The 24,226-nt window shown below is 42.8% G+C and overlaps 1 protein-coding gene across 1 annotated transcript in view; it reads right to left on the bottom strand.

The window, feature by feature from the left end:
• Cap-D2 (CAP-D2 condensin subunit) overlaps window positions 1-24,226 on the bottom strand; it is a 307,837-nt gene that overhangs the window by 29,467 nt on the left and 254,144 nt on the right. The window contains exon 25 of the mRNA XM_068368385.1: window positions 17,802-17,934. Within this exon, the coding sequence (XP_068224486.1) occupies window positions 17,802-17,934 (133 nt within the window). The remainder of the gene's footprint in view (window positions 1-17,801; window positions 17,935-24,226) is intronic.

Here is a 24,226-nt window from a genome sequence, read left to right as displayed (position 1 = left end):
GGGGCTGAGGATAGGAATCTCAGCGCCGGACACACCTGCCTCACTTACCACCCTACCTGTATCCGGCTCGTCTAGCAACATTGGTTCGACGTCCAGGTTCATGGAGGCAACATTGTCCTCCAGACCTCCGGGGGCGTCCGATGGATCTTGCTCTGGGTCGATGAGACCCGTTATAGTGGCATCAATGTGGGCAATGATGGGAGCTGCCACATGCCTAGCCACAGCAGCTGAAGACTTGGCGTTGGGGTAAACCATGGTGCAGTAGTCCTCAGATAGGACGTACGGCCGCTTAGACTTTACATTCCGGGCAAAACCACCAACCCACACCTTCAGTGTGGCCCGAGCCGCAGACTTTTGCTCCGGGGATGCCTGAAATAATAGTGGGAATTATAAAAGGGAAACTCCCAATGGTCCTTCAAGACCATAGATATCTTACTAATAGTAAATAAAATAAGAAGGCAATATAGCCAACGGGACTCACCGAGTCAGAACCAAGGGTAGTGATGAGGTCGAAGCAAATCACACAGTTATCCGGGTGCCATACCACAACGTCTTCCAGTTGAACCCCACAAGGGGCGTGAGATCGGCAGACGGAGTGGCCACAAGGCTGGTGCAGAACAGCTGCACAGGCCGGCGTCAGACAATGCACCATCTGTAAAAAGAATAGTATATGAGAAACTGTAATTCTCTTAATTAGGGGCGGGTCTGGAGGACCCGGGCCTAACATAGGTCTAACACAAGATTAGAGCCTAACTACTATTCTATAAGTGGCCTAACATAGGTCTAACACAAGAATAGAGTTTAACTATACTATTCTTTTAAGTAGGGCCTAAAATAGGTCTAACACAAGATTAGACTGTAAAAAATAAAATAAATTTTTTTTTTTTTTTTTTTTTTTTTTTTTTTTTTTTTTTTTTTTAGGGGGCGGGTCCGGAGGACCCGGGCCTAACATAGGTCTAACGCAAGGTTAGAGCTTAACTATAATATTCTTACATAGGGGCGGGACCGGGGGTCCCGGGCCTAAACATAAGTCTAACTTGAAACTAAAGTATAGCCATCCATTCCGGTCAAGCCGGGAGCATAAAAAAGGATGCAATAACAAGGAATTAAGACACATAGTGTCTGATTTCCCGGGGTGGGGTAGACCCCGGGCCGGGAAATAAAGGTATATTCAATACCAATTCCTTTAGGGACTCCGGGGTAGTGATCTGTCATATATAATCATCATAGGAAATGTTATAAAATAATAGGGGGGCGGAACTGTAACTAAGAACTGCCAATCGAACCCGGAGGGTTTCGTATAACATAAGCCAGAATGAAAAGTGAATATAAAATAGGGTACACCGGGATCCAACTCTGTAGACCGGTGGCCAACCAGACTAGACAGAGACTAAACCGCCGGGCCACCCGGAGGACAAAGTCCATAAACACTTAACTACCCCCTCTAAAAGGAGGGAAGGCAACGGTCCCTTAGTGGAGGGGGGAGAAGTCTAGCCTCCCACCTAGCTAGAGGGGGAGCGTGGGGGAGGATCACGTGATACGAGGCAGCAGGGCTACCAACTGACGCTCCCCAATCAGACAGATCAAACGGAGTAATGGCACAAATATTCATTATAATAATAATAATAGCGTTAAATATATGAATAAACACATTGAAAATTTTTGGGCAAGGCATGCAACATAAATAATTAAATCACAAAAGACACACCTGATGGCTAAAAGAACATTGCCGCCTTAGCACGGTCGGCAGCCATAGCGATACGTAAATGATATCGGCCCAAAATTTGAACCACGAGGATTCTAAACGCTAAATAATGAATATTCACAATAACAAATAATATTTGATAATAAAAATAATACACATAGTAACACCGCAAGTGAAAATTAAAAGCTCTCAAAAACAGGAGTACCAACTGTAGTGAAATCAAGCAAGATCGGTATGAACGAAGAGAATAAACTCCTATAATATAAATATTAAACGATCTAGGTTGCTCAAAACACAGTAAAATCCAGCTTGGTACTTAACTTAGACGGTGTCTCCTGGGAAACCGACAAAGAAGCCATAATTCACTAGAAAATATCCAAAAGCGAGAGCACCAGAAAAAAAGCGGGTTACTTTGAACGTTGTGCTAAAAGGAGTTGGGTTCTGAGCGGATGCATTGTAGTAGTACCGAGTGAGGTTGAACGGCTCTCCTCTATTGGGGTTCTCTGTCGTGGATTAATCTAAATAGTGCGGGACCTCTGGAATATACGCCCAATTTTATACCGACACCAATAGGTGAGCGAGCTAGTTAACCTAGCACTCCTTTACATTTTTTCTCTGGTATATTTAGCAGTAAATTACCTAAGAATAAGTGCTTAAATGGAGCTTATTCACTGGGCGGCACAGGTTCGAGCCCAGAAATAAGATTTTTAAATGATTATTTCCATACTTACCTAATAATAAATATGTCTATTAAATTATCTGACTGTTAATAATTTCACAACCAAATAAATAAGATTTTTAAATGGTTATTTCCATACTTACCTAATAATAAATATAAGTCTATTAAGTGGAAGTACCAAACTGACAAATTCTAAATATAAAAATTACTTTAATCCTTTGCAGTCGTAGCCTTTCTCATTTAAACCAGTCCCAAAAACACTCCCTAGATGTTAAAAAGATTGTGGTGGACAGAACAGCACCAGAGACCTAACCCAAAAAGGAGGTAAAGAATATTCAGATTTAAGTAGACACATTGACTTAAGGTAACAGGGACCCCTTAAAAGTGGGAAGGAGTTACAAGGATTTTGGATGTCTCCAAGACTCCATTTGCTCTTGGGTAAAGTAATTCACTTTAAGCATTTAGAGTTCTTATGATCTTTTCTAACTTACTCTTGAACCTGTTTGCTGGGTTACAATTTAGTATGTCCGCTGGAAGTCTATTCCATATATTTGCTATTTTGTATGTTAAGAAATTGCCACATTGAGTGGTGTTGTACTGCACCTTTTCAATTCCAGTTTGTATCTGTTACCTCTGGACTGATCTGTGCTAAGCATGAATAGATTGTTGTAATCTACATTTGTTATTCCTTTAAGAACTTTGAATGCCTGTATTAAGTGTCCCCTTAGTCGTCGAGTTTGTAGATCAAATAAGTTCAAACGTTCCATCCTCCGTCTATATCCAAATTGCTTTAGTGTTGGTACTAGTTTGGTGGCCCTAGCTTATACTACTTCCAGTATATCTACAGTATATCCTTCTGAATTCTTGGAGCACAGAATTGGACTTTGTATTCTATTATTATTATTATTATTACTTTTATTATTAGCTAAGCTTCAACCCTACTTGGAAAAGCAAGATGCTATAAGCCCAGGGGCTCCAACAGGGAAAAATAGCCCAGTGATTAAAAAAAAAAAAAAGGAAATAAATATGAAAAATAATTAACATTTAATAAAATATTTTAAAAACAGTAACAAAACAGGTCTTTCTTACATAAACTATAAAAAGACTTATGTCAGCCTGTTCAACATAAAAACATTTGCTGCAAGTTTGAACTTTTGAAGTTGTACTACCCGATTATGAAGATCATTTCACAACTTTATCACAGCTGGAATAAAACTTCTAGAAGACTGTGTAGTATTGAGCTTCATAATGGAGAAGACCTGACTATTAGAATTAACTGCATGCCTAGTATTACAAACATGATGGAACTCCTGGAAGATCTGAATGTAAAGGATGATCAGAATTATGAAAAATCTTATGCAACATGTGTAATGAATGAACTAATTGAACAAAGGAGCCAGAGATTAATATCTAGACCAGGAATAGGAAATTTAATAGACCGTAAGTTCCTGTCCAACAAATTAAGATGAGAATCAGCAGCTGAAGACCAGACAGGAGAACAGTACTCGAAACAAGGTAGAATGAAAGAATGAAAACACTTCTTCAGAATAGATTGATCACCAAAAATCTTGAAAGACTTTCTCAAAAAGCCATTTTTTGTGTGCAATTGAAGAAGACACAGACCTAATTTTCTCAAAAGTAAATTTGGGGTCTTACTAGCGATTTGTATGGCTGTAGTACAGTGTCTTTGTTTCTGTATTTAAATTGTCTCTTTATGTAACCGAATAGTTTTTGTGTTTTTTTTTTATTTTTTATGTTCTGTTTGGTGAACTTGAAATCTTTGCTGATAATACCTAGATCTCCCTCCTAATCCATACTTTCTATTTCTTTACCCAACAGTGAGTAATCTAATTGTAGGTAATGAAAATCAAAAATTTTAAGTAATTTTTATTTTTCCTAACATACTTACCGAGAATTACTTCCTTAGGAGGGTCCTTGACCTCTCTCAATCTCGACCAAGATTTCCCCACTACCCCCCCCCCCTATCTCGCTCCCGATAGTTTCTACCCCCGCCGCCAGGATAAGTCCTGCGGCCCGGATTAGGGCAGGTCACTGCTTTTCCCGGGTCAGGATCTCATTAAGTTCTCCGTTTAGCCCGACCCGGCAATGGAAAAATGGCACTCGGGGACGGAAGGGAGGGCCATTACCCGGAAGTAATTCTCGGTAAGTATGTTAGGAAAAATGAAAATTACTTAAAATTTTTGATTTGTTCCAACACGAATACTTACCTCGAATTACTTCCTTAGGAGAATTATACTTTAGGAGGCGGGAGAGCCATTCTGCCACTTGGTTAGGCACATGGTGCCTGGCGGGCTACGTAATGCGGGGGTACAAAGAGCGGATAGGGGGTAGCAGTGGAAACCTTACGCTTATAATTTAAGGCTTACCTCTTGACATCTTCTCTACTGAGTCTTCTCCTGAAGAAGTAGGGATGAGTCTATTCACTGTTGGGGACGTCTTCCAGCCTGCCACTACACAGCTTGGAGGGCGGCGATGACTGTCCCAATGGAGAATCCATCCAAGGACTTTCTTGAGTAGTCTTTGAGGTAGTGGGCCGTGAAGGTCGACTGGTGTGACCAAGTGCCGGCCTGCAGGATCTGCCCCACTGCCATATTTCTCTCAAAGGCCAAGGAAGTGCTCAGGCCTCTGATGTCATGGGGACTGCCACCTTGTCTTCTTCATAAGACCTAGTGATGACTTGTCTCAGCCAGAAGGAAATAGTGTTCTTGGACACTTGCTTCTTATTAACGCCTGAAGAGACGAAGAGGTTCTTGGCACCTGGACGGAGATGGGCCGTCCTTTCCAGGTATTTCCTGATCGTCCTGACCGGGCATAACTTCAGGTCGTCCGTATTGCCTGTCTTGGGGATGGCCGGAATTGAGAAACCTTCAAACCTCGGGTCCCAGACTGCTGGGTTCTGAGTCTTTGCTACAAAGGAGGGTACGAACTTGAAAGATACCTCCTTCCACCCTTTGGAGTGTGCCACGTCGTAGGAGAGACCGTGGATCTCACCTACCCTCTTAGCCGAAGCTAAGGCTAGCAAGAAGACTGTCTTGAGGGTGAGATCTTTGTCCCCGATATCTCTGAGTGGTTCAAAGGGCGGACGACACAACATTTTCAGGACCTTGGCCAGGTCCCATCTGGGCACTCTCCTGGCTTGGGGAGGACAGGATTGTTCGAAACTTCTAATCAGCATCCCTATGTGTCTTGAGGTCCCCAGGTCGATGCCTTTCAGGAGAAAGACTTGGCCTAAGGCTGCTCGTACTCCTTTAATAGCCGGGATTGACATTCCTATTTTATCCCTAAGGTACACGAGAAAATCAGCTATGTCAGGGACCGAGGCTTTAAGAGGTCTTATTTGTTTTGTCGCGCACCATTTCGTAAAGGCGGCCCACTTCGCCTGGTAGACTACGGTAGAGGATTTTCTTAGGTATAGGGACATCCTCTTAGCTGTGGAGGAGGAGTACCCCTCCTTCTTCAGGAGTCGCTCGATAGTCTCCAGGCGTGAAGGCGAAGAGAGAGAGGGTTGTCGTGGAACCTGAGGAAGTGCGGTTGACTCAGTAGATCTGACCTGGGGGGCAGAGGCCATGGCGGATGGCTTGCCAGGTCCTTCAGATCCGTGAACCACTCTCTCTCTGGCCACCAGGGCGCTGCCAAAGTCATCTTTAGGTTTTGGGAGGTTCTTACTCTGTTGAGCACTTGCCTTAGCAGCGTGAAGGGGGGAAAGGCATAAACGTCCAGGTTGTCCCACCTGTGCTGGAAGGCGTCTTCTAGGGCTGCTCCTTCGTCTGGTACCGGGGAGCAATAAACCGGTAACTTGGCGTTGAGCTTTGTTGCGAATAGGTCTATCACCGGGGAGCCCCAGCGTTGAAGGATGAGTCTGGCCACTTCTGGTTGTAGGGACCATTCCGTCCCTACTATCTGACCTATCCTGCTGAGGCCGTCGGCTAGCACGTTCCTTTTCCCGGGGATGAACCTTGCTAGCAGTGTTACCTGGTGCTCGTCTGCCCAGTGCAGGATGTTTACGGTGAGGTCGCACAGTTCCTTCGACTTCATGCCCCCTTGTTTCTTGATGTAGGCTACCACCGTGGCGTTGTCGCACATTAGGGCCACGGTGTTTCCCTTCAACCGACTTGCAAAGTGCAGACATGCCTTTTGTACTGCTTTTAGCTCCAGGACGTTGATGTGGAGTTGCTTTTCGGTCTCCGACCAGGTCCCGCTTGCTGTTTCCTCCCGCAGGTGGGCTCCCCACCCTAGGCTGGAGGCGTCCGTGAATAGGAGAAACTCGGGGGGACAGGACCCGAGGGGCATCCCCTTGAGGGAGTTCGACTGGCATCGCCACCAATTCAAGGCTGCTTTCGTGTCCGTGAGGACTGGGATCGATGTTTTCTGAGAGCCTGTCTGGGACCATAGAGCCTTGAGGTTCCATTGTACGGGTCTGAGCCGTATCTTCCCTTGGGGGACTAGCTTCTCTAATGAGACCAGATGGCCTATCAGCCTCTGCCAGTCTTTCGCTTTCCTGGGAAGCCCCGACAGGAACGGCTGAATGATCTTGACGAGGTTCTGTATCCTGTCTTCCGAGGGGAAGGCCTTCCCCTGCACGGTGTCCAACGTCATCCCCAAGTACCCCATTTTGTTGGATGGAGTTAGGTTCGATTTCTCCAGGTTGATAATGATTCCCAGACTCCTGCAGAAACGGAGGAGGTCCTTTCCTTGCTCTTCCAAGAGGGCCTTTGAACCGGAAAGGAGCAACCAGTCGTCCAGGTACCTGATGAGGCGGATACCTCGTTCGTGAGCCCATACTGAGACTGTCGCGAAGACCCTCGTGAACACCTGAGGGGCCGTCGACAGTCCGAAGCAGAGGGTCCGGAACTGCAGGATCTGGGAGCCCCATTTCACCCGGAGGAACTTCCGACTCGACGGGTGGACCGGAATTTGGAAGTACGCGTCCTTGAGGTCGACCGTCATCATAAAATCTTTCTCCCTCAAGGACATCAGGACGGATTTTGGGGTGTCCATCTTGAAGTCCGTCTTCTTGACGAACTTGTTGAGGGCCGACAGGTCTATCACCGGTCTCCACCCCCCCGTTGCTTTCTCCACCAGGAACAGGCGGCTGTAGAAGCCTGGTCCTGGGAGAAGGACTTCTTCCATGGCTCCCTTTTCCAACATGGAGGAAACTTCTTTCTGCAGGGTAGCCCTTTTCAACGGGTCCCTGGGAGCTAACCATTCTGTTTGGGTGGCTGGAATAAGAGGGGGTGAATCCGCTATGAAGGGGATCCTGTAGCCTTCTTTCAGGACGGACACCGTCCAAGCATCCGCCCCATGCGTTTTCTATGCTTGCCAATAGGGTCTGAGGCATCCCCCAACCCGAGGCATGGGCGGGAGTAGGGGGCCTCTCCCTCTACCTTCTCCTAGAGGGGCGGCCTGATCTGCCCCTTTTCGAGGCGGAGTAACCCGACCTGAAGGAGCTGGCAGAAGCTGTAGCTCCCCTGCGGGAGGGCTGTGGGGTTGATGTCCAGGAGGAGGTGGGGGCGTCCCTCCTCGAAGAGCTGGGGACAGCCTGAGGGGTCACGGCACTATCCGAGACTGACCTCCTATAAGGAGGCCTCCTGGAGGATGTTTGCTTGGGGACGTTGGTTTCTCTCCTCTTGGACACCTTCTCCATCAGCACTTCTAATTCCTTCAACGGAAACAGGGACTCGCCTCCTAGGGGTAGGGTGCGAATCACTCGCGCCTCTCTGTCCGGGATTTTTCTTGACACTTTGGAAAGCACTGTGTCCCGCTTTCGGAGGACCCAGTTGGCCGTCAAGGAGAGTGCCTGATACGCTATAAATTTGAGGGCTTTCCCCCCGGAGGTGAGAAGGTCTGACAGGAGACCTTGTTGTTCCGGGTCGTCGGGGTCTGTGGAGGCCTGTACATTAACCAACGTGGAGGCCCACCAGTCCAGCCATGAGGAGACGTTAATCATGTCTCTCGACATCTCCTCCATCATGCCGGCTTCAGAGGCCGAGAAGGACACAGGGGCTGAACAGGCCCTTTCGTCCGAGCCGCCTTGTCCTAGGATATCCACGGCTGGGTCCACTCTACAGGGGCCTGGGCGCCGCCCTTCCGGGATATAAACTTTGGCCTGTAGTTTAAGACCCTGGAGGAGTTTGGAGGCACTCTGGGACTTGGGGGCCTCCGCACTGCTGGCCACCAAGTTGTCGATGTACTCCTGTCCCAGTACTAGGTCTGGGGCGAGAGGCAGGGCCAGAGAGGACTTCGGAAGGACGTCCCGGTGCGTATATCTCAAGAGGCTCGACCTCCAGGTATTCACCTTCGGCGCCGAGGGTTCCGGAATTCCATGGATCCTTCTGACGAGGCCTACCACTCTTCTGTAGGCGGAGTCCTCCGACGGGGAAGCCTCGCCTCCGTCGACCGAGGCCTCGGCTTGGCGGCGGGGAGGAGTGCTCGGGTGGTAAACTGGCCGCTCTCTACTAGGTCCCAGGGAGGCCGTCCCGCAACCGTAGGGCGCACCGTACACGGTTGGGTCTCGCCGTAGGGCGGGTGCCACCGACTCCGGGAGGCCTTTCGACTGGCCCAAGGCTCTGGAAGCGGAGGACACGGTCCCGGTGGGAAGACCCGACCCCGGAAACCGGTCCTTCCTGCTCGACGTCCGACCCAGCTGGGCTGGTTCGGTCGGGCTGTCTTCTCGGAAGCGCGCTTCCTCCCGCCGGGCGGGGTGAACCGAAGGCCTCGAGGACTTGTGCCTGAGAGTGAGGTCCTTCTTGCGTGGCCGGTCGAGCGGTTCCATGTTGTATGCAGGCAGTGACAACTTGGAGGCTCGATCACTGGACCGCGAGTCTGGAGAGCGGTGCTTCCTGGACTCTCCTGGGGGGACGTAGAACCATTCGCCGCCGCCGGGAGAGACCTCCCTCTTGTACTTACGGGAGTGAGAGCGTGGGCACTTCCTACTGTGCCGCGACCTCGACCTGGAGCGGGAACGATCACTATCGGTCCGCTCTCTCTTACGGTGCCGTTTCTCCCTGCGTTCTCCCCCGGAGGATGAGTCTGCTTCCGAAGAGTCCGAGGGTGCCACGTTCCTCCCGTAACGACTGCTCGAGTGATGCGCGGGGGAGGCCCTTCGCCGTCGACCGTCCGAGACAGGGTGCTGGAGAAAGTCCTCGGGAACTGCTGTAGATACCGAGGGTACCGAGTCCACTCTGTCCCTGCTAGAAGGCCAGGGACCCAGGGATACGTCCATCCTTAGCGGTGACCTCCCTGGAGTCTTCGGTAACTTCCACCCGAAGGCATCGCTACTCGGGCGACGAATTCTAGAGTGGTTCTCCTCTGGCGGGGGGGAACCCGACGCACAGGCCCACGAGGGCGGGGGGGAGTCTGAGATCGCCACACTGCCCCACACCGGGTCTTCTGAGGAAGCGTGATCCCCTGCCACGTGGCCCGATTCGCCCGAAACACTCGCGGCCCTTCCGTTCTCTCCCGAGGGGCCAGCCCTTGGTTCCTCCCTCACACTGGGTTCACCGGGGAGAACACTATGGCTAACAATCACACTGGGGGCTTGTTGCCCACTCCTCTGCGAAGGAGACGGAGAGGCCGAGCCTTCGTCGGACCGATCACTGACCGACTGTAAGGAGGACACGCCACTCACTTTCTTGGGGGAACGCTTCGACGACGACTTTTTCTTTGTACTATACCGTACCCACTGAATGCCGTCCCAACTCACGCACTCGGGACACGTGTCCGAGGAGGAACAAACTTTACCCCTGCACGTGGAACAAAGGGAATGCGGGTCCACTTCTGGTTTAGAGAGGAAAGCCCCACACGACTTTCCTGCTCTAGGACCAGGACAACGACGCACATTCTCCATCGTTCGTACACGAAGGGTCAACACTAACGAGTTACAGAAACCCTGGATAAACTCAAGGGGAACGGACTGAGAACACTTTGCGAAAACGCACTATCGCAGAAAAAACACAAGTCCGTACACTGGGAACACGTGGGATCACAACGCGCCAAAGGATCGAGAGTTTAAGCGAGAGGTGAGATGTTTCGCATCTCACGACCAAGAACTTAATGGGATCCTGACCCGGGAAAAGCAGTGACCTGCCCTAATCCGGGCCGCAGGACTTATCCTGGCGGCGGGGGTAGAAACTATCGGGAGCGAGATAGGGGGGGTAGCGCGGGAAATCTTGGTCGAGATTGAGAGAGGTCAAGGACCCTCCTAAGGAAGTAATTCGAGGTAAGTATTCGTGTTGGAACAAACACTTTTTCAGAATAGATTGATCACCAAAAATCTTGAGAGACTTTCTCAATAGGCCATTTTTTGTGTGCAATTGAAGAAGACACAGACCTAATGTGTTTCTCAAAAGTAAATTTGGGGTCTTACTAGCAATTTGTATGGCTGTAGTACAGTCTCTTTGTTTCTGTATTTAAATTGTCTCTATATGTATATGTAACCCATTAGTTTTTGTGCTTTTTTCAGCTGTTGTGTTCTGTTTGGTGAACTTGAAATCTTTGCTGATAATACCTAGATCTCCCTCCTAATCCATACTTTCTATTTCTTTACCTAGCAGTGAGTAATCTAATTGTAGGTTACTATAACCTATGTGCATGATTTTGCATTTCTCACAGTTGAAAGGTATTTGTCATTTTCTGGACCATTCTCCTAGCTTCATTTGATCCTCTCAATGCTTCTACATCTTCGAGTTCGCAGCATTTATGCTTAGTTTAGTATCGTCGGCAAATTTGACCATTTAACTAGTTAATCCTAAATCTATCTCGTTAATGTAAATCAGAAATAGTAATAGGTTAAGGATGAATCCTTGGGGTACTCCGTTTGTAACAGCTGCCCACTTTGAAGCTTATCCATTGATTACAACTCTCTGTTTTCTGTTAGTTAGCCAATCTTCGATCCATTCAGCTGGCTTGTCAATGATCCCTAGTTTTATTCAGAGTTATAGTTCATTCTTGTGAGATATCAAAGAGGAGGAGTTCGGGGAGAGTGACTGCTCCCCGTACTCTAGTTTTGGGGTGTCTGAATGTGCGGGGATGTAGTATGATAAGCAGTAACTGATGTGAGACAATGTTTGTTTTGGAATAGAAGGATGGATGTATTGACCATGTGTGAGACAAAGATAAAAGGGAGGGGTGAAATAATGCTTGGTGAAGTGACAGGTAGTGCGTGATTGGGACTGAAAAGGGGAAAAGCAAAAGAGGGTGTGGCTTTATTGCCAACTGAATGGATGACAGGTAAAATAGTGGAATGGAAGGAGGTGTCATCTAGGTTAATGTGAGTAAGGGTTAGGTTGGGTAGGGAATGTTGGGCTTTTGTTAGTTGTATGAGCCAGATTGTGAGAAATGTGAAGAAATAATTAATTCTGGATTAAGTTAACTAGGTATGTAGAAGGACTGCGTAGAAGGAATTATGCAGTTTTGATGGGTGAATTAAATGCCAGAGTGGGTGCTGAAGAGGAAGATGGTGTAATTAGGAAGTATGGCATATCTGGTTAAAATGAGTGGTGAAAAACTACTAAATATGTGTTGAAAAACAGCTAGTGATAGGTAGAAGTTTTTTCAAGAAGACATATAATTCAGTATACATGGGTAAGAGTGGCAAACGGAGGAGTGGTAAAAAGGGCATTGATGAATTATGTGTTGATAATAAGAAAGATGTTTATAAGATTGACAGATGTGCATGTGTTTAGGTGAATGGCTAAAGGTATGTCTAATAATTATTTGGTTGAAGCAAAAGAGTGGGGAAATAGAATGAAGGGTTGCAAAAGGGAGGTAGTGTAGGTAGAAGAGATGAAAAAATCAGGAGGTAAAAAGTGAATAATAGCAAGAAAGGTTGGAAGTGGCATGACACGCTGAAGTGAGAGAAACGTGATCTAGAGGAGAAGTGGAAGTTAGTAAAAGAAAATTTTGTTGCATTTGCAAGTGATGTGTATGGTACGAGGGCTGTTGGAGGCAGCATGAGTTAGGGTAGAGAGTGGTGGAATGAAGAAGTGAAGAAAAAGTTCTAAGGGAACAAGAGAGCATTTGAAAAATGGCGGCAGAGTAATAATATAGAGAAGTATGAAAGATATAGAAAAAAAAATGTGGAAGTAAAACGTAAGGTAGCTGAGGCAAAGAGGGTGGCTAAAAGGAGGTGGTTAATTAATTGATTGATTTGAGGTTTTCTGACTGGAGGTGGGGTAAGGGATTGAGTCCTTTGTATGAAGAGAATAAATAGTTTTGGAAAGAGGTGAAGAGACTAAGGATGGGTGGATCAAGGAATGAAAAGACAGTCAAAGATGAAAATGGAAGGTTGTTGGAAGATGAGGCAAGGAAACGGTGGGCTAAATATTATGAAAGGTTGCTGAATGTTGAGGATAATAGGGAGGCAGATATAATTGCTGTTGCAGTTGTTGAGGTGCCAGTGATGGGAGGTGAAAATGAGAGAGAGATTACAAAAGGGGAAGTGAGCACTAAATGAAATAAGAGCAGGAAAAGCACCTGGTATGGATGGTGTGAGGGCTGAGATTTTAAAGGAAGGGGGTATGACTGTACTGGAATTGTTGGTCAGATTGTTTAATATATGTTATGCTGTCAATGGTGCCAGTGGACTGGGTGTGTACACGTATTATTCCGCTATACAAAGGTAAGGGAGGTGTGCATGAGTATTGTAATTCTAGGGGTATTAGTTTGTTGAGTGTGGTAGGAAAAATGTATGGTAGGGTTGATTAGTAGAATTAAGGGTAAAACATTGGATGTACAGTAATCTTAAAAGTGCAGGGTGGCTTTAGAAGAGGTTGGGACCAAATTTTTATAGTTAGGCAAATATGCAAAAAATATTTATTAAAATATAAGGAGGAATACTTTGCTTTAATGGATCTGGAGAAAGCTTATGATAGGGGTGTGAAGTGGAATGCGATGAGGTTATATGAAATTGGTGCATGGTTGTTGCAAGCAGTGGAGAGTTTTATACAGTATACGCAGTAAAGCATGTATTAAGATAGGGAATGAAGTGAGTGACTGATATCCATTTATGATGTTGCCAAGGTTGTTTAATTTTCTTGTTAATGGAGCTATAAGAGAGGTGAATGCTGGAGTGCTGGGTTGAGGATTGAAACTGATAGATGAGAGGGATCATGAGTGGGAGGTGAATTAGTTGTTGTTTGTGGATGATACTGCATTGGCTGCACATTCAGAGGAGAAGCTGTGTTGATTAGTGACAGTTTTGGAAGGGAATGTGAGAGAAGGAAGCTGCGAGTTTATGTGAGTAAGAGTAGGGTTATGAGTTGCACGAAAAGGGAGGGTGGTGCTAGATTGAATGTCATGTTGAATGAGTTAATTGAGTAAGTAGATCAGTAGTCTAGGCCCCTGTCTGGAGACAATCATGAAAACACACACACACACAGACACACACACACACACACACACACACACACACACTCTCTCTCTCTCTCTCTCTCTCTCTCTCTCTCTCTCTCTCTCTCTCTCTCTCTCTCTCTCATCTAACCGAGGCCCTTTGCGTCAGTAGGCGTAGGAGATGATAATAAACTTTTACTTTGCTTAAATCTCATGTTCGATTGTAGGCTGGATTAAAACTTCATTCGATTTCGTCAGCTGATCTGACAGCATAACATATATGTACTGAATGATGACTAAAATAATTTTGGTTTTTTCTGTTATCTGAACTTTGTTTAATAATTTTTGAACTATTCTATAATCAATTCAAGATGTATTTTAAGAAAGGCAATTAGAGATTATTCTTATTTTAGTTTTGTTGTCAGATGTTTTCAAGGTCATGGAGTATCAAAATTATTCTCACATGTAGTTAAGAGTATTGTTGATATGATTTTGCTATCTAACATGTAATCCTTGCAAAAAAGAAGAGCACAGTTCAATGAACTCTCGACTAGTTTCTTATTAAGATGCATATCGAACAACAACAACAGACGAATCAGCTGTTGACGCCGAGATCCACAGCCATCTACATACAAACCACATTCACAAATAAAGATCCCGAAATATACTGTAAACATGCAAAATTTTAAACATCTATTTTTACAAGTATGGATGTACATTTACTCGTAAAATTAGACTACTTTTTCGGTACTAAATTAAAAACTAAAATTTATTTATTTGTAAGCTTAAATAGACTCTTATTAACCATACACTATTCAAATTGCATCTATAAAATAAAATACTGTACCGAACTGGGAATGGTTATTTGTGGTTTAGCCTAGAGACAAGTAAATTAGACTTGTCGTCGTCTCTCCTGGGACTAATTACAGCCATAAGGCAAGGTATACCTGTAATCTGAATTTACAAAATAAAAAACAGTAGTCATGAGTCTAAAAAGGAAAGTTATTCAAGAACACACCCTACTTGATTCCCCACAAACATCTCTTTGGTTAACCAACATGTAAAACCTAAATTTAAAGATATTAGTTTTGAAACGCAATGATGGGGTCAAGACTGGATACCAAATTGAAATTCGAGACAAGATTAGACATCAAATGAGTCTTATACAAGTCAACACATTTACAAAAATGAAGGCTAAATTACTAAACAAGAACTAGAATTGTTTGCTTTTTCCTAATCTGAGATTACAATATATCAATTCTATTCGGCACAAAGTTGGAGAACTGAGGAGATATAAACAGTTTTGGAAGTAACTACTTTCAAAGATTTGGAAGAATAAGAAGCCTCTGAACTTGCCTTAATCTAATCATTTAGATATTTCTGAGCAAATAAGATTATATAAGGTTTGAAAAGGAGATAATTCCTGACTTTGAAGGTCTGCCTCTGTACTTTGTTCCTCTCAATATTCCCATATTGCAGGTTGAACAGAAGGAAAATCAGGTGATTGCCCAGTTTGTTTATGTATGGATACAGGGGCTGCTGTGTATGCATGCAGAGGACTCATTGTGGCGATAGATATACTGTCACCTATATTTTACCCAGCTCAAGTTAACCTGTGATGGGCTTGTGGTTTAGCTTGCAAGCAAACGGAGCACACTGCCAAGCGGAACATGACGCAAACAACTGAGTTTAGTTGAAACTTCATTCACCCCATCAAGATTTAAGGGAATATGATATGCCCTTCCATCCACATATGTATTACGAGGTAGTTTAGGAGCACTTAATTTAACAAGTGAAGATATATTAGGAGCCAGCCTACATACTCGGTCTTCTGTCTCATAATATAGTTCTCTAATCGAGTGATTAGGATTGCAGCAATGCAAGAGTTTGGCAGAAGGGTCTAAAGTAATTAAAGAATTTGAAGAGTTTGAAGCTCTACGAGAGGCTTTTGAATCAGTATTGCGCAGCAAATTTAAAAAAAAAAAACTTACAGAAAGCAACATTATCACTAGACTCAACTTAAGAAGTTAGGTAAGGTTTGGTAACCAGCAGGAGAAGTAGGATCAGAAGTGCCACTTTTATGAGAGGATTAACTGGACGTCTGTATTTAACAAAGAAAGCGAGATGTCATGAGGTTTTGAAGTTTATCACTATTGAAAATTGGCTCATTATGTGAATTATCTAAAGGTGGAGACATCATAACCGTCATCATCCCCCCTATAATCAACTAGCCTAGTCTTCCCTGGAATTTCCCCTGCACTAAAAGCAATTTTGCTTTATCCTTTTGAATTTTTAGTTTGATTGGCAACCATTGAAGGCAAGTGCACTTCTCATAATGGTTATTCAAATCAAACTATTACCCTTGACACCATACACAAAGAGAATGCGGATCATGATATCCCAGAGATAATTCCCTTGTACAAGCTAATTCAAACTGTAAAAGAAGAGGGTACTCAACTTAGACGACGAAGAGGAGGAAGCTATCACGCGTGGAAATACTCTAAAAAAGCACTCGAAAAAACTATGCACAAGTAGGACGCTGCAATAGAAAGGAATGGTGTCATCAGTGACGAACAGTACCATGAGGGGAGAGGATATGTAACCGCTCCTCACCTATCCTTCACCCTAGTTTCCTAGACTGGGTTAAGTCTGTTAGGGGTGCAGATATCTATGGTTATCTACGGATACGTCCCTGATTATACAAGATATCTTAGGATAGTCGTCCCGGGGGTTAGAACCCCGTGATACCCGACGGTAACTCTCTTGTAATATCACTCGCAGAAATATTATACAGTAGGAAGCTGCCGGAAGGACCTTCCATCAGGACGTCATGGCTATCTCACCTAAAAATCAAGCTTCTAGAGAAGAAACAATAAAAACATCAGGGCGGTTCATAAAAATAAATTCCAAACCCAGCAAAGGTATCCCTTCTCAGAAATCTAGACAGTAAAACGAGGAAGAGAGGTTGGGAAGCAAGGTGGAAGACAACTGATAAAAAATTAAATGAGGCTGAAGTAATAAGAAATAGAAAAATTATATTTTAAAGAAATAGAGAAATTTTGAGTGAAATAGAAAAAAAAATTATTCCCCAGTTTGAGATCCCTCATGCCCATCACAAGACTTCAACAAGGAAACAAAATTCAGTGTTGAGAGAGAGAGAGAGAGAGAGAGAGAGAGAGAGAGAGAGAGAGAGAGAGAGAGAGAGAGAGAGAGAGAGAGAGAGAGTGTGAGTGAGTGAGTGAGTGAGTGAGTGAGTGAGTGAGTGAGTATGTGTGTTTGCATAACACTTGGACAGAAATCACATATAAATATTTCACATGAGTAATGGGAATACTATTATTGATGGTTTCATTGAATAACTATTTACAGATATTTCATGAAGGCAAATAAAATATATCTTGAAAAGTGACCAAGTAGATAATGCATGTGAGTTGTGGGGATGAATGCAATAACATTTACAGTATTGAATGTAAAAGATAGAATCACAGTAAAAATTTAAATGGACTAGTGGATTTTATTACCATTACTGTACATAAATGTGAACATTTCAAAAAAAAGAAAAAAGATGGAGTTTGACGAAGGAAAAATCTATTTCTGGGCTCAACCTGTGTCGCTCCGTGAAATGCTCCTTAAAGCACCATTTCAAAGGTATAAATACTGCTAAGTATACCAGAGAAAAAAGTTGCATGGAATGCTAGGAATATATCCAGCTCGCTCAACCCAAAAGGGTGTCGGTATTAAAACTGGGGCGAGTGATATCACTACCAGAGATCCCTCTCCAATTAGACTTCTCCTTCCTCAAAATCCCCCGTTACTACAAGGTGTCGTTCACTACAGCTACTGCCCCCCACCACCACCACTACCTATCCTTCTCCCATCATTCCTTGTTAGCATCCATGAACCTTCGGACGTGTTTTTCGTAGCTCTGTGTTATTTTGTGTTTTTGAAGATGTCAAGCGTTAAAAAGACATTTACAATGAAAGCAAACCATGCAAGATGATATCAAACACACATGATGCATACCATCATATTGTTACGTACAACAAAATGAATTAAAATAAAACTTACCCAATAATTGTTCTGTATTTCTGTTCTTCTAAGTCCAATTCGGTATCAGAAAGACGAGAGATTATGTCAGGAAGGACATTGTATAGCGCATTTCCTTTTCTGGCCAGTTCAGTGAAGAAGAGATTTGCTAAACCTATAAAGAGAGCAAGATTAAATATACATCAAGCTAAGAGAAAGAATTGTGTTTCATATGTTAGCAATAAATAAACTATTAAGGGTATTTTCTAATAAAATTTTTTTTTAATTGGTTTAATTTTATATACTGCCATTCTGCCTGATCAGGAAAATTGTAAGTGACTTCTCTCTTATAGTACATCAGTAAGCAATCAGGGTAAAATATGGAAGAGAATAGACATGCAAGTCAACAAACACTTAAATGTGTACAAAATTTTGGTTAAAGGCACAAAATGAATAAAATATACTTCCTCTCATTATGTTGGTATATCAATCTAAAACTCAGTTTTAAAAACATTCGATTCATATTTACCTTGTAATACTAAAGGTAATCAAGAAATTCCCTAAACCAATATGGATGGATGGCGTGAAGGAAGCCCTAGGGGGACAGGAGGATAGTGTGAGAGAGGCAAAAGAGCATGCTAGGAATGGGAATGAATGGGAAATGATTGTGACACAGTTTCAATAGGCCCTACTGCTACCTTCGGTCACCTTATGGTGACCAGTGAGGTAGTGTCAGTAGGGGAGTCAGCATATGGAGCTTCTTTTGTGGTGGAAGATGGGGGAGGATGGTCTGTGGCACCCTAGCAGTACCAACTCAACTCGGACGAGTCTCTCATCAGGCAAAGAGGAACAAAGAGAAAATTCCAACTATTGTTCTTTTGATGTTGTCTACCCTTCAAAATTGGGGGAAGTGCCATGGTAGATAGAGAGAATATGGACAATAGTACTAACTGCTTTCGACAGACTAATATGGTGAAACAAAAACTAATTGCTTATTACATTTTACTTCAAGTAATTTACCAAATCCTGATCAATTCTTTTGCGACGATAGACGTACATGACGTTGTTAAAATCCTGACCTCCTAGAAGACAAATGGACATGCCTGACATCATTAAAAAATCTTTTAATTATTAAAAAAAAAAAAAAATACATTCTTAGAGTAAAACAGGTCTGTGCTAGTGTTAGAGCCTTAGTTGATCTACAGCACATGTAGTCCCGAAAAAATGATGGGAAAAAACTTTTTCTACCGATTGTTTACGCGCTCAATTAAATTTAATTTTACATACAATTTTCTGGGTTAAATTTGAAAAAATAAAAACCCTGTTCATAATGAATTTATTCAGATAGAAAATACAACAAACCTCTTATTCCTATTGTTTTGTACTATTTTTTTTTTTTTAATATTTATATCAGCTAAGTAGCCTTTTTACATGACACAGCACAAAATTGATCATATCTAGACCAGTTTTATTGAGATTCTGATTATCTTGTCATAAAATATAACCTTTTCGGAAAAAATTAATGTTCTTGCTCAAATTTAAAAGTCCCTACCGAGGTTTGGAAATTTTACTTTATTATTTTTTTTTTCGCTATCAGGCGCAGCATGATGTGACAATTACTGCAGTCAACAAAAAGTTAAGATTATCAAATGTATAAATCTTCCAAAATAAATGTCTTAGATTTACCTAAAACAAACACAAAATCTTGACATGGTAAAACTTCTAACCGCTGATTCAACTATACGCTGTTGAAATTTGATACCTTCATAAAAACTATACAGATATGGTGAAAATTCACTTATGTGAGGCTGCTAAAGCATGAAGGCTACTATATCACCACTCGGTAGAGTAGGCTACTGTAAATGTATGCCTCCTAATTGTGTCCCAAGTAAAGGTGGCAATATGAGCTCAAAGGCTAAGAGTTTTTTTCCCATTCTAAAATCTTTTCTATTTCCTTTCTAAAATCTTTTCTATTTCCTTTCTATTTATTATTCATGTTTTTTTTACTATTCATTTCACCCTATGTTTAATCCTTACACCCTTATTTACTTCCTTATTCCATAATATCCTCCTTCTCTTTCTACTGTAATTCCTTATCATCATTATTCCCTTTTATTCTGTCTTTCTCACTACAGTATATATCCATATTAATAACATTCAATGCATAAAGTATTTTGAATAGATGAACTTAATGCATAAATGTTATATAAATATATTTTCTATTGTCTTTTAACAATTAAAGGACATTCAATTCTTTCGTTGTTTGTTATAGAAATAATTTTTATTCAAAAAAAAAAAAAAAAAAAAAACTTGCAAATTTTTAAAGAAAGCTCTTTATAAGACATCACAGCCTGAGACCATGAAATATGATCAACTTCATTACTTTTCAACCTGAAATTACATACTTCATCTAAATTAAAATTATTTAAGCTTATGATGAAAGAGGAACAATTACATTACTACAACTTTTACTTTTATTTGAGAGAGAGAGAGAGAGAGAGAGAGAGAGAGAGAGAGAGAGAGAGAGAGAGAGAGAGAGAGAGATCCAAGTGATAACTTATAATAATAGCCATAAATGAACTGTATATACCTAAGATAGCTTATAACATATTGCTGCGTACGTAATATTCATTATGAAAATGTATTAAATAAGTTAAGATATTATACAAATGATACTGATTGTTATTCATGTGTGAATATTCTTAAGAGCAGTACTGCAGTAAAAGGCAGTAATACTTGATCGTTAAAATGCACCAGAAATTGAGAACAAGCACAAAACTTCTCTGATAAAGCGCAATTAACTATACAAAAAAAATTATTTTTAAGGGGAGAGAGAGAGAGAGAGAGAGAGAGAGAGAGAGAGAGAGAGAGAGAGAGAGAGAGAGAGAGAGAGAGAGAGAGAGAGAGAGAGAGAGAGAGAGAGAGTGCTGTGTTTTTGTTTCTTTCACAGACATGAAGTGAGGAATTGCTCACCAAAATTGACAATACGGTGATGTTAATTTCATTCTTAAAGTGAGTGTCATTAAACGTAATAATGCATAGTTAATAAAGTTCTTTATTTAAGGTAAATACAGCTAATTTAGTTAGAATATGAAAAATGGTAGGAGATTTGGGGTCAACATTAGACAGACTTAACATGTATTCTTACAGGAAAAATTCGATTACCAACTAAATCCTCAACAACGGGTGTGCTGGAATGGAACCCGTTGTTAAACGAGGTGTACCTTTAGTTGGTTAACGACAGGTGGCACAATAGGGAAACCCTATCTACCTACCTGTTCAAGAATGGCCACTTTGCCCCTAGGCCTAAGACTGAAAGGAGTGGTTGAAGTGGGAAATTTCATTTAAAGGAATCAGATTTGTATAGCTAGGGAAAATATAATTTAATTTTAAAATCTACTTGTTTCCCTCACATTTACAAACTTTTTGTCCTGAAAAATAGGAAGATTCATTAGTGAGAGGAAGTCCTCAAGAACCAAATTGGAGGGTTCTTTTCAACCTTTGATAGGTCATCCTTCCTAGTCCCATAAAGGAAAGAAGAGGGTGATGCCAGCAACCTCCAAACAGCTAATCATAGGGATGTAGAAGCTGCGATGGTTTAATAGGAAGCAGTGCTGTACTGGAACACAGATAACCTATCTCCTTAACAAGGATATAGCCTCGGCAGTGTCAGGCACATCAGGAGAAATGTTTGGTAAGACACTGACCCTTCCTCTTTGCCAGGAGAATGGAGGAGTTGCTTCTTGGCAGACATAGTTTGCAAGAAAGGTACTCCTACGTGTAACTCACCAGCACCAGACGTCTGACCAGCATATAACAGATGCAGCTGCTGCATCCCCTCAAGAGGGGAACAGGAAACATTTTAAGCACTAGTCATTATACCCCTCTTCAAGACATGCTGAATGCATTACCTTAGGCGGGATGCACACCAAGTGCATGAAGGAGCTGGGAGTAATAATCACTGAAACTCCCATCAGGACCAAAAGAAAAACGGATCTAAGGGTCTGTGGGATATGTACTCAAGTTACAGAGGCAAAGGTGGTTTGAGACCTTCAGAACACCTTCAGCTTCAAGTATACTGACAGGATTAAACTGCAAAATTACTGAAAGGGCTAGGCTTGCGAGTTCTCACTTGAGCTGGCAGAGGTATGCACTGACCAGTCACATCTGCAAGAAAGCAGCCACACTTGAGCGGAAAGAACAGTGTCTAGACACTTATTTCTTGTTCATAATATGGCTAATTAGAAGGCTGTAGCACTTACATGCGAGTTGTCATATCATCAAGTAGAACCATTGAGCCCTGATGTGACACCAGGTAATTTTGTTTCAACTTACACAGAGATATTACTGGGGTCATAAACTGTCATTCGACACCAACTGGTACTAGGTCTTTGTCAAACAGACTGCGAGATGACAGAGATGACAGAACCCTGATTCCTAAAAAGTTTCACATGATGAAAAGCGAAAGCTCTCCTACTCTCTTCCTGATATAGAGAAAAAACAGTCTTGAGAGAAATTCTAATGATATCCTCCTCAGGTTACAAGTAAGTGCATGCACCAATGCAATGAGAACAAGGAACATCCCACTCCAAGACCTAAGTCCAAGGATAAGTAAGACTTCTTGAAGCTACCTTCAAGCATGCACCATTTCCCCCGGAGCAGGTATCCCAACAGTTACAAGGCACTCCTGCTACTGATGAAACAACAGTGCTGTCATACCAGGCTAACAATTCTTATCAATCCTAAAGGTACCATTCGACGGGGAGCTTCGTATTGGCATGAGAAGGTAGTGTGAACGATACCCCTATTGGCCAACCATACAGTGATGGAGATTGGTTAGGTTAGGACAGTTCCACTGATGAGTATTAGCATGAGGAGGTAGAGTGAAGAGGAAAAAGGAATGGAAGGTGGAATGAGGGTAGAAGGAAGGAGCAAGGCCTCACCACAATCATCAGTGAAGCTACTATAGTCAATTTTTTTTAGTGAGGCAGATTTGCACCAACTCGCAGCGGTGCCCTTTCAGCTCGGAAAAGTTTCCTGATCGCTGATTGGTTGGACAAGATAATTCTAACCAATCAGAGAGTAGGAAACTTTTCCGAGCTAAAAGGGCACCGCTGTGAGTCGGTGCAAATGCGCCTCATTAAAAGAAATTGACTATAGAGCCTGACATGGCCCATGTTTTCTATAAACATGTCCTTTCCTCTTTTATCTTTGTAATTTATAAAAGGTAACATCTAAATATAACAACAAATGACACTCATCACACCTATTACCCAATCCACATAGCCTATATCTCCATGAAACATACTTGAGAGAGGGGATCATAATTTTAACCACACATTGTTATCACTATTATTACTAGCTAAGCTGAAACCCTGTTGGAAAAGCAGGATGCTATAACCCCAACAGTTCCAACAGGGAAAAATAGCCAACTGAGGGGAGAAAATAAACTACACAAGAGAAGTAATAAACAATTAAAATATATTCTAAGAACAGTATCAACGTTAATATAGATCTTTCATATACAAACTATAAAAAACAAGAGAAGGAGAAATAAGATAGAATAGTGAGCCCGCCATGGTACTCTAGCGGTAGTATCTCGTGTGGCTGGTTTTGCACAAGCTTTCACAAAATGAAAAATTCGTATATAATTTGTATTTTTCCTAACCATACAAACCTTAGCTATTTAAATAGGGTATTACTTTCCGCGTAGCTGAATGACGAGCCATTAGATTTTTAACGAGGGTTAACTACCCCATCGCTAGTTAGCGAGGGGTAGGGGAGGGGTAGCTAGCTACCCCTCCCCCCTCACACACCGGTGAACTGATTCACTTCGCTTAGAGGTAGGACTTCACAGGGGACAGGGCTGGCGGGCAAGTATGATTAAATAGCTAAGGTTTGTATGGTTAGGAAAAATACAAATTATCTACGAATTTGTCATTTGTTCCGTAACCGAAATACAAACCACGTTATTTAAATAGGGTGACTTAATCCTTAGGTAGGGTGGTAGGTCCCAGCCTTACTGGCTTTGGCTTTGCCCGGGGACTCAGAATCCGAGTGTGTAGCACTCAAGATAAAGAGTCCTTGCACCTCACAAATCCTTTGCTCTGCAAGGAACGTGAGGCCTACGTAAGCTTGTGTGTGAAGGAATGAAGTGCGACTCGTCCTAGGAAGTTGACCTGGAATCCTTTAGATGGAATTCTAGGGTAGGACGTTCCCAATACCACCTCGTCAGGGTATGGGGGACGCGACAGTATTATTTTAATACTAGGAACACAAGGAAGAATGGTTTACCTGCAGTGGTTTGAGGTCAGCTGTGCAGAGAACCCAGGATGCTGCTTTCCCCAAGAGAGGGGAGGATGAAGTAAAGAGTAAGGGCCAGGCATACTTTTTCATTTATGCAGACTAAAACCGGGTAACAATGCCCTCAACCTTCTGCTACTTGTCCATTAAGGAGCCTGAAGTTT

Source organism: Palaemon carinicauda, unplaced genomic scaffold, assembly GCF_036898095.1.
Source record: "Palaemon carinicauda isolate YSFRI2023 unplaced genomic scaffold, ASM3689809v2 scaffold2, whole genome shotgun sequence".
Taxonomy (NCBI): Eukaryota; Metazoa; Arthropoda; class Malacostraca; order Decapoda; family Palaemonidae; genus Palaemon; species Palaemon carinicauda.
The sequence above is the reverse complement of the archived record's forward strand: the minus strand, read 5'-3'. Positions and strand labels throughout refer to the sequence as shown.